Below are 11221 nucleotides of genomic sequence, written 5' to 3' on the forward strand. Positions count from 1 at the left end.
CATGGTGGTGAAGTTATCTTGAGACATGAATCACGAGAAACCTGGTTACTTACATCCTTGTTTACAAGATTATAACATTATCCATCCTGCGTGCTTGTGTTACATGTAAACACTGAACCACAAGTCAGAATAGATAGATAGATAGATAGATAGATAGATAGATAGATAGATAGATAGATAGATAGATAGATAGATAGATAGATAGATAGATAGATAGATACGTGTATTGGTCACATGCAAAGCTAAAACCAAGGTTAAAAAAACAGTGCAGTGAAATGCAAAAAACCAAGCTCTCGACTGTAATAATACAAAGACAAATGACACACACTGTTAACTTCACACATTTGGTTTTTATTTATCTCCAATTTTGAAAAGATCATAAATATTGTCAAACGCACATAAGCAGTGACAGTGAGTCCTTCAGCAGCAGCACATGTGCATTCTGGTTGGAGCCACAGTCCAGCGTCCTCCGAGGCTCTGAGAGGCAGGACGCTCACACACTCACTTCATTCAAGTCTCTTTCAACATCTCCTACATTTGTCAGTATCTTTAATGACATAAAAAGTGCATTTTTCAACATGTTGCATTCAAACATTTCCCCATACACATGATATATATGACCTACTAGGACTGTCTGCATAAACCACACTCACACATACATCTTATCTGTAAACTACAGTAGGAAGAGCTGAAGTGAGCTTTCAGCGCCCCCTGCAGCTGAGACAGAGAACAGCTGCTGCAATATAACAAAACCTGTTTCCTAAACAGGCCTTTTCTACTTGAAAAAAACAAAACAGACGCAATGTTTGATGTACAGATGTTAGAGGACGGAAGCAGTTGTCGAATCACAAACTGAGGACTCCATGAAATCAAAAAGTAGACTCCACGGTGGTCTATTTTTGCTCACAGTAGCACCGAGACATGGCCTTCAGATGGCACAAGAGAAAGCAGAATATATATACAACAAAGCTGGGTTTCCCAGAGGAATGTCAACTACTTCAGTCTATGGTTTTATCTCATGCTTCAATCCCTCTGGGAAATCAAACCTGTACTTGTACGGCACTTTACAGGGATGTATTGGCAAAATTTGTCAGTCTTGTTATCAGATCTCTCCTTAAAAACACTTCCTTGTTTGCATACAGTACCATATTATGTTGATTTATTTTACATTGCTTTACTTACTTGTGTTGTTTTTCTATGATCACAAGCTCCCAGTAGTCACATCTAACACAGCACAGGGCATCGTCTGTTGTGCACTCAACATGGCTGGTTGTTTATATTAGTGTGTATGTGTGTGTTTACATATGTGGTATGACACTGGGCTAAGGCACATAAATGTTCCTCAGATATCGAGCCAGGCTTTTCAGTTCAGAGCAGCCGCACAGCTCAGATGGGGAAGCACCCATATCACGTGCAGATTGTATTATCCAACACTGCTGTTACAGTATGTGATTGTCACTCTCAGATATTCCAATGCAATTGAGACATGCTATTACTATTTGGAGTAATTTCAGGACTTTAAGTGCATTTTGGCACAGAATACAACTGGTTATGGGGGAGACAGATCATACTAAAAAGCAAACAGCCTACACACTGCAAGCACAATGCTTTATTAGACTGAAAGCATGAGAAAAAGCAGGTGGCAGTGGAAGTGTAGTGTTAAAACTGGGGATTACGCTGAACACACTGAAGCTGCTGGTACACTCAAGGTAAAAATAAACCATTGAAACCTCCTTTGGAAAAGAAAATGCTGGAAAAAATGTTTCTTTTAAAAAATATCTCACGCTTCATCCTATCACAAAAAGACGAGGATCAGAGAGTTGGACAGCATATAAAACCACTGATAAATCCGTAAAAAACAGAGTTAAGAAAAGAAGTTCCGGTACAAGCCACGGTTGTGCTTAGACCATCCTCAGCACCTCTCCGCTGCACGGGCGCTTGTGTGCTTGGGCCAAAAGAAAAAAACTAATAATTACATCCTGATCATGCCATTTGTGTTGGCATTTTTTCTTCCTTCACCCTCCCACTGTGACGTCCCTACAAACCACAGCCACAGTTTAAAGCTGTGTGCAGTAACACAGGATATGGGAAGGTTAATTACAATAGGGGTCAAAATATATGAGAAGAGTGGATGATGGACTGTAAAGGTTTGTGTTTCTGGGTTTTAGTCTGGAGTGTGTGGGGGCTGGAGGTGAGTCTGCCTATGACTGGGGGAGGTGTTGTCTGATAATCTCTCTTGACTGCGGGGGGATCCTGTCCGGAAAACGGACCGAAAACTCCACAATGAGATCACCGCGCTGTGAGGGGTTCTTGGGGAAAGGCAGGCCTTCCCCTCTGAGTCGCTTCACCGTCCCCGGCTTGATGATGTCATGACAGGGAAGGGAGATGACACGGTTTTCCAGCGTGGGAATACTAACTGTGCAGCCACACAACGCCTGGAGAGGAGAGGGAAGAGGAGATGGAGAGGGTTAATATCCTTAGTAGGAATGAAATGCCAAAGCCATGAATATCCCAATGACTTCATGTTTCCATGAACTAAAAACTTTAGTTTATCTTCCCCAAGTACGTCATCCTTGTATTTTCTGTGTGTGTGTTCATCATGTGTGTGTGGTATGTGTGTGTGTGAGAGGAGGCAACTGGCTTTCTCTTGACAAAACATTTATTATATGGACTACAGCACAGTGGGGTCTACAGAACCACATTTAATGGGAACATTTGAAAAACATGACTTGGCAGTGGAAAGGTTTTCCGGTCTTTATGTGTCCACGTCTATGAGTGTGTATAAGTGTGTTAGTGTTGGAGGGGGCTACACATTGCACAGGGGACTAATTTTAGAAACTGTCTCATAGCCGAGGCTAATGAAGTGAGGCAGGAATCGGCTGAGCTTGTAAATAGTTGGAGGGCTTGTCAGATGGGCTGGCAGGATGAGGAGAGAGAACACCCCCCCAAACACACACACACACACACACACACACACACACACACACACACACACACACACACACACACACACACACACACACACACACACACACACACACACACACACACACACACACACCCTAAGCCTCACCTCCTTATCACAACGTCTGATGCATCCAGTCGGAGCGTAGAGAGCGCTAAACTAAACACAGACCTGTGGTCACGACTTCACAGGTTTTCCGGTGAGCATCACTCATGAATAGAGAACTATTTAAATCCAACTCTGTGAATGAACATCCTGATAAATAACAAACTTCCCCTGTATAATGCATATAAAACAACTTCTGCAAAGTTATTTGTGACACAAAAAAGTCAGCAAATATATACAATAACGTTTTGGAGAAAGGATATTGTGTATGACCTATAAGGTAAGTGTGTAAGGGTTAAGTTAAAACTTTTACTTTTCTTGGTGGTGCTGGATGAAAAAAATCTTTGTTATTAATCATCCTTTTTGCAACATGGTATTCTGAGCAAATTTCACACCTGCATTTCTTCAAATGTATGAAAGGCTTTTTTACTTTTAACCCGTTTATGGCATTTACTGAGAATACAACTTCTTAATCCTCTCCAGTAACTCACAATTTCAAAGTGGTAGTTATAGGACAAACCTGGGCATGGCTAGCTGGTTAGCATGGCTAGCTGGTTAGCACGCTAACTTCAGTAGAGGAAGTGATAGAGATAGGAACAAAACAAGAGATAACTTTATATTTTAGAGACAGTTTTTTGGTGCGTAAGTTAAGAGCTTAACTTGTAACATCTTTTGATAAGTAAACAGCGGTTCATGCAAACAGTTCATGTAGCCATAGTAAAAAGTTACACATAGCACCTTTAAATTCATTTGACTAGCTGTTCAGGTGTTTCAGTCTGGGCCAAAGTGGTGATCGTTTAAAAGTAGAAATGAAGCTGATGTGAGCAAACCAGTTTGAGTTATTTTTGGTGGGTGGAGAAATCATGGGTAAGTGTAAGAGCGGGGCAGAGTTGAGTAGACTTCAAATGAGGCTGGTAAAAATGGGTCTGCTCTATTTAGGAAGAACTTCTTGCTGATAACTAAACTTAGCATACTTTTGGATCAAAGCCATTAAACTACATGCTACTTCAGACCGAATAGAAAAAGGAGCCAGAAACACACAAACCCCAGACACCATTCACCTCACTCATGATGTAATAGTGACTTTGCCTGTCTTGCCACTTGCTTAACCTCTAAGACCCCACTCCATGTCATTATGTGGGCAATGTCGTGTTAAGACAGGTGGGGGATTTTCTTGTCTCGTCTGGTGTCTTTTTTTTCCTTTTTTTTAACAACAGCAGTTGAAGTTGCAGCTGCTTCAGAGTTTTCCAGCCATGGCATCATCGTTCCCCCTTTACCCTCCTCGATGTACATTGTGGGGGGTGATGGTGGTTTTATAGCCCCGCGCTGTGATGGAGGCCAGTGACTCATCCTCTCGTTACGAACACTTCCATTCACTAACACACAGTCTTACACACGGAGACAGGTTGCCATGACGCTCGACACACACCGCCAGCTGATCTGAGAGCCCACTGATTGCATAAGCCTCAGCTCAGACTACATAGCGCTACAAACTTACACAAACAAACACACACACATACACTGATTTTGCTATATTTGTAAGAACACACTAAATCTTCTTCTTGGGTGATCAATTAAACAATAAATATCTACCTGCCTACCTTGGACTATCGCCTAAGATGAACTTGTTGTTATAACTCTATGTTTCCTGTATACTGGTGGCTGTATTTGATAAATCAGAGGATTAAAACATAAGCTGCTAAAAAAAATGCACATAAACAGTCTCCTATGCATTTCTATATCATAACACAAGAAAGCGTCCACTTAGCCTTTAGAGCCCAGCAGCTATAGTTAGCACCTACGTGTGTTTGGACGTGGGCTTTTCTACTGAGCCGAGAGCAGCTGTGACAGGAGTTGGAAATGCAGCACCACAGACTGCAGAGGTATCATTAATGCCAGAAAAGAGCTACCCTATAGATCCAGGTAGAGGTTAGTTTCGGGGAAATCAATGTGTCAAAGTCACAAAATCAGGGCTCTGCAGGGCTGGAAGTTGCCTCTCCTCCCTGTGCCTTCTGGGAGTTTACAGCAGCACCAAAGAAGCTAAACAAGGCAGCTAATCAGGGCACACTTTGGGCAGAACAAAAAACTGAGCAATCAAACAGCAGGGAAATCTTACACCAGTCGAAATATGACAAAATAACTACATATGCATAATATGTGTATTTCCAATTGTCAATAAATCTTAGCCACCCCTGCATCCCCTTCTTATTTCTGCAAGTGGAAACAATTGCACTTGCATAAGATTTGCCATATTGTATGTGTCGGGTCGGCTGGTGTGCAGCGTGTAGCTGGTGCTGAGTTTTCACTGCAGCATTTAGCATCACATCTTCAGGGAAACAGAGCAGAGCAGAGCAGTGGAATATGAGCTCCTATTTGCTTTGGATACAGAATCATCTGACCCACTTCCCTAATATTCCCCCGACACACCTCCCCTCCCCGCCACCAGCCCCAATCCACATCTTCATTTCTCTCCCCCATCCCGTTTTTGGCTGCATCACTTATTAAGTCTCTTATCTGGCTGCTGTAGGCGCGCAGGGTTTTAGCTGTGGGAGCGCTGTGCAGGTCTGATCAAGTACCAACCCCTACTTAATGTGACTCAACAAACTCTCATGTGCTCTTATTAACCAGGCTGTCTTCCGGTCTGCGCTGTGTACTTATGTTTCACAGTCAGTGCAGCTTTTAGAGCAAAACTGTTCAGGCTTGAGCTGAGAACAAACAAACTTTCCCCCGACATCTCCAACTCTTTGGCAACACCTGCCATTAAAGCAGCCATGTGGAGAGCGGGCTGAAGGGTGGCATCGCTTTTAGTTCTATTAAAGCCCGTGCAATTCATGGACGGAGCGGAGCTGTGCTGGACCCGTTGCCCTCGTACTGTAGGAGCGGCTAATTAAATGTCCTGCCAGTCACAGTAATAGCATTCTGGATTGTCACCACTGTCACACTGCAATCCATCTTTAATCAAGTGTGTTTGCAAAATTCGCTTGAAGATGTAGAAGTGTGTACACTTGCATGTATGTTTAGGCCTGTGTGTAGCTTTACGTGCCCCTGCCACATGTGTGTTTATGTATAATGTATTTGTTACGGTGGCAGAGAACAAGAAAGGACGATGACTCTACGCCGGTCGCACAAGGACACCACATTCCTGCTGCTTCTCTCGCACTGCAGTGACAGAAACTCTGCTTCCACTGATCTTGCCCTCCAACAACAATCACACACAGACACACACACACACACACGCTCCCCAGTATATTTAGTATGACCACCCACCCAGGACATAATCCGTTTACCCTTAAATTACACTCACACTTTCTCATCTCCTTCACTGTTTGCCCATGGTGAGTGACAAGACTGATATGAAGAAGAGTAATAAAACAATTCACCCAAAACTTTGCAGCCTTGTAAATGCATTAAATTTCTGCCTGGTCTGCTCCACGGGGAATCAAACTCCAAACCTCAGCAACATTAGCTCTGTCCAAACGCAGGGGGCTAAAAACAGATAGAGAAGCAGAGAGCAGGAGAGAGACAGGTCAGGTGAAAATGGGCAGACGCACCTCTTTTAGACTGATCTTCAAGTTGTAAATGATGTTGGAACCGTCTCTCTTGAAGTGGGCGTGACCTTTGTCTTTAAGCACAAAGGCTATGTCGGCAGGAATGTTCTCGGGGGTCTCGTCCCCCTCCTTGGGGAAGGTGATCTTGGTCCCTTCCTTCCAGCCCTTCTTGATGACAATGTTGAGGATCTTGTCCTCGGTCCTCATGCTCCGCCCGTCCGGGTTCAGCCTGCGGCGGGTGATCTTCATGCGCTTGGTGCAGCCGTGGAAGATCTCTTCCAGCGAGACCTTCAGCTCGTGGACCACCGGGGGGTCTTGCTGCTTCCGGCCGGCCCCCAGGCGCTCCGACGGCACCCCCCTCCTCCTGCGGCCCTCTCCCGGGAAGCCGTTGTTCATCCCGCCAGGAAAGCCGAACTGTCTCCCAAAGTGAGCGAAGGGGTCGTCCTCGTCCATGTCCACGTCCTGCTCGCCGTCGTTGTTGTGATCGTTGTGGAAGGAGAAACCGTTGGAGCGGCTGTGGCTGCGGCTGGAGCCAAAGAACATGTCGAAGGGGTTGGAGCCGCCGAAGAAGGAGGCGAAGGTGGCATGGGGGTCTCCGTGGAAGGTGTAGTGGTACGTTGAGCTGCCGGGAGCACCTGAAGAGCTGCTGCCTCCTGTCTTCAAACCTGAGAGTGAAACAAGAGAGAGAGAGAGAGAGAGAGAGAGAGATGTGAGGCCTCACGCACACACTCCAACACCCACAACAAACATTAATCTCAAATTAGACACCAAACACAAGGAACTGCTCTCAGAGAGGACTCAGAGTGTGGGTAACAGCAGAGAGGAGAGTGAAGCCGTGGGCAGGAAGAATCCCACAGCATCACTTCCAACAGAGCTGCTGCCGGAGCAGCTCATGAAATATCAGGTCACTTGGCCCAACGCACTCACACAAACACACACAAACACACACACACACTTTTCCAACAAGACATGTACAAAACACCCACGAATGCAAACAACAGCAGTCGCTGCTATTCATATCTCATCCACATCATGATCTTAAGCCATCTGCCTGTCACCGTTCTAACACACACACACACACACACACACACACACACACACACACACACACACACACACACACACACACACACACACACACACACACACACACACACACACACACACACACACACACACACACACACACACACACACACACACACACACACACACACACCAGTTATCAGTTATACACACACTACACTGGCAGCTGAGGTAGACTGTCAGGTATTAGAGCTGGTAAGTGTTAATGACATGTACCAGATTTAATAACAACAGCCAGTCATACACACACGTTCCTGTGCTAATGCAGCACCAGTACTTTGCTGACTGAAGCCCACCTGAGTCCTCCACTGTGATACTGGACACTGAGTGTGTTCCCATTTCAATAACAACTTAATCCATCATAACGCCTGTCCAACAAGGCTTCACTAACAGGGCACTCAGTGATCCTACACACAGACACACACACACACACACACACACACACACACACACACACACACACACACACACACACACACACACACACACACACACACACACACACACACACACACACACACACACACACACACACACACACACACACACACACACACACACACACACACACACTGACACCACCACCAACCCCCCACTCCTCACCTTCCTCTCCCAGCTGGTCATAGACGACCCTCTTCTTGGGGTCGCTCAGGACCTCGTAGGCCTCTGCTATTTCCTTGAACTTCTCCTCTGCGTTGGCGTCCTTGTTCTTGTCAGGGTGGAAGCGCAGCGCCATGCGCCGGTAGGCCTTCTTGATCTCCTCCTCATTAGACCCCTTAGGGATGCCCAGGGTCTTGTAGTAGTCCTTCCCCATAGCTGTGCTGCACGCATACACTCAGGAGTCACTGGCACCCCCCGCCTCCGATTCACCTCTGGCCGTGGTCAGTCACTGGTGAGATGGAGGGCTCACTGTTAGGGTCTCACAATGCAGAATGTGCTCTAATAGTCTCCTTCAGGGCTTTTACTGTGAAGTCTGCTAGTGATGGATGGAGATGGGAACACAGAGTAGCCTACTGGTTTTATCATCTGTTGCTATGGGGATGTGGTTGCTGTGCTGATGTGGAGTCAGGTGGAGAGTAGAGGAATCCCCTTCATCTTCATCTCATTTTGAGAAGGAAGGGGGGAAAAACTAACTGATTTGCCGCGGTAAAAAAAAAAAGAAAAAAAAATCGATTTCTTATCTGATTGATCTTCCTCCTGGAAACTCAACCTGTCGGCCAGAAAAAACACTTTCACTCTGTTTGACCGAGCTGTAGGCTAATTAAGCTGTTATAGACAAAGACATGCCAGTATGGCTACACTGTCAGGCAGAAATAAATCCCGATCATTTAAAAATGTGTAATAATATTTCAATCAACATAGGCTACCGCTGGGTTATGAATTTGAGATGTGTTCAAATAACCGATAGTAGGATATGAAAATGAGAAAGCACAGTTTAAAATGAGAACACGGGATCAGCAGGGGCGATGCAGAAGATAGGAAGAAAATGAGAATAAAGTCAAGAAAATCCTACCAGATTTCTCAGCAATTAATGGTGAATATCAGATCAACATGGCCCGGCTTCTCTCTCTCTTTCTCTCTCTCTCTGTATCTGTCTGTCTGTCTGTCTGTATCTGTCCGTCTGTCTTTCCCTCCTTCAGCTCTGTGCCCGCCGCTCTGCACCGCTAGGTCCTTATAAATTGACGTCAGGACGCACGGCACCGGCCGGGAGGATCACAGGCTCTGAAATAACCGGTGACCAAACACTTGAGGTGCATCTGACGTTTCAGTGGAAAACCTCGGACAACTGCCCGCACAGGCTCACGAACACACACACACGCTCTCTCTCTCTCTCACACACACACACACACACTGCGCCCGTCACGCCGCCGCGGCTCTAACCGGTTTAGATATGCGTGGAAAAAAGAAGACCAGGATCCCACCGGGATTAGCCGAGAAAACAAAGATGGAAAAAAAAAAAAAAAGTTCACCCTATTCTCATTATGTCTCATACAGTCATTATGGCTATAAAAACGACAACGGCTAATTCATTTATTTAATTCAAGGCTGCGATGTTATAAACAACTCTCCATAATGATGGATGGGGGTTTACTCCACACCCATGATCATATCTTCCCTGCAACGTCTGCATCTGCACCGATAAGAAGCTCTGGCTCAAAAAAGAAAAAGGGAAAATGCACATATCCATACACATTATACAGCTGTATGCAATGCTTCCTTACCGAGCCGGCTCCTGCTGCTGCTGCTCCTGCTGCTGCTGCTGCTGCTGCTGCTGCTGGCGCCTTGTTTGCGTCCGATCCCGGTCCTGTCGGATCGTTTACAGTCTGGGCAGCAAACCCAGCCCTCTCTCGCTCTCTCCCTCAGCCAGCAGCAGGAACTCTTTGTTCACGGTCTGATCACAAACACCCCCAGCTCCCACTCTCTGGAGTTACACGGAGGGTTAAACTTTTTCACTGAACACTTTGATTTGGAAACGTGACCACCAGGGGCTTTGCTCTCACTCTCCCCTCCTGCGGGTTTTGGTCGTCTGCAGCAGGCATGTCCGAGGTGTGGGGCTCCACTGTGCAGGGAAACACAGTCATATTTGGAGAGAGAGAGGGAGAGAGAGATAGAAAGAGAGAGAGAGTCCTGATAGCTGACAGAGAAACAATCACCTGATTCTGAACGTGCGTGATGCTGGTGCTGTAGTCGTGCCTGGGTTGAGTCGGTATTAACACCGCTGAGTCATGTGTTGACTCCATACACACATCTTCTATCTTTGTAAAGGTTTTATTCAAACTCCTACTTTCCCAACGCCAGCTCTAAAAATGAACATTAACCCTTTCCTCAAGTTGGCCATTGTATAGGGGAGAAAGATGATGATAATTCTAGGGGCCCAGCGCCCAGTAGGGCCCACAAGAAATCTAATTATTCTGCATAAGACCCTGACTAGTAGCTACTCATAGTAATGCTGCATTAGCATCAAAACAAACTGGCTAAATAAAAAAATGAGACAAAAGTGGAAAAGTCAGGGGCCCACTTTAGTATTCTTTCAGGGGGCCCAGAATTCCTAGCAACGGCCCTGTCCTCAACTAATAATCCTAAATTCCAGACCAGATGACATAGTTTTTCCCACTTTGACTTTGGACCCCCAAATCATCAGCCCCACAGCCAACATGAACTTGTTAATAAAAGAAGAAAAAAAAAACATCCATCACTGTGGGGGAGATTTGGCTCATGCAACAGACTTGAGAAGACACACATTACATCCTGAAGGCCGGACATTCCTCCCTGACTTCACTGCTGTTCTCTGTCCAGAGCAAATCAACAAGCAGCCTACCCATGTTACAGCATGACAGCGGTGGAGGTCTGAGTCATTACTGATGACTTTTAGCGTTAAGTGGAAAGGAAAGTACACTCACTGCCGGGTCAACGCAAGAGAGAAAGAGAGAGAAATGAAGTCTCATTTAAGCTTGAGTCATCATCGCTCCCCACTGGATTGGCAAGGAGGTGTTAAAAGAAAAAAAAAGTGGAGGAG

At 45.6% G+C, this 11221-nt stretch overlaps 2 protein-coding genes across 3 annotated transcripts in view; both read right to left on the reverse strand.

Moving 5' to 3' along the window:
- akr1a1a (aldo-keto reductase family 1, member A1a (aldehyde reductase)) overlaps positions 1-11221 on the reverse strand; it is a 29237-nt gene that overhangs the window by 3913 nt on the left and 14103 nt on the right. The gene's annotated exons all lie outside the window — the stretch shown is intronic.
- dnajb5 (DnaJ heat shock protein family (Hsp40) member B5) lies at positions 400-10405 on the reverse strand. 2 transcript variants are annotated; one of them, XM_083978475.1, is made up of 4 exons: positions 9927-10405; positions 8308-8593; positions 6622-7283; positions 400-2435 (listed from the first exon to the last, which is right to left on the reverse strand). In XM_083978475.1, exons 2-4 carry the CDS (start codon positions 8516-8518, stop codon positions 2202-2204), a joined length of 1107 nt encoding a protein of 368 aa, XP_083834601.1. In that variant the 5' UTR covers positions 8519-8593; positions 9927-10405; the 3' UTR covers positions 400-2201. The 2 variants fall into 2 exon arrangements, with proteins under 2 accessions (XP_083834601.1, XP_083834600.1); XM_083978474.1 differs by lacking the exon at positions 9927-10405 and adding an exon at positions 9218-9328.

The sequence above is a fragment of the Trachurus trachurus genome (genome assembly GCF_905171665.1).
Source record: "Trachurus trachurus genome assembly, chromosome: 9".
Taxonomy (NCBI): Eukaryota; Metazoa; Chordata; class Actinopteri; order Carangiformes; family Carangidae; genus Trachurus; species Trachurus trachurus.

What these genes read in the sequence shown, in the direction of transcription:
- dnajb5 (XM_083978475.1), bottom strand. Translation starts at nt 8,518, where the DNA reads ATGGGGAAGGACTACTACAAGACCCTGGGCATCCCTAAGGGGTCTAAT. An exon ending in TGACCAGCTGGGAGAGGAAG is followed by an intron (nt 7,284 to 8,307) that starts GTGAGGAGTGGG and finishes TTTCACTCTCAG; the next exon opens with GTTTGAAGACAGGAGGCAGC. An exon ending in TGAAGATCAGTCTAAAAGAG is followed by an intron (nt 2,436 to 6,621) that starts GTGCGTCTGCCC and finishes TCTCCTCTCCAG; the next exon opens with GCGTTGTGTGGCTGCACAGT.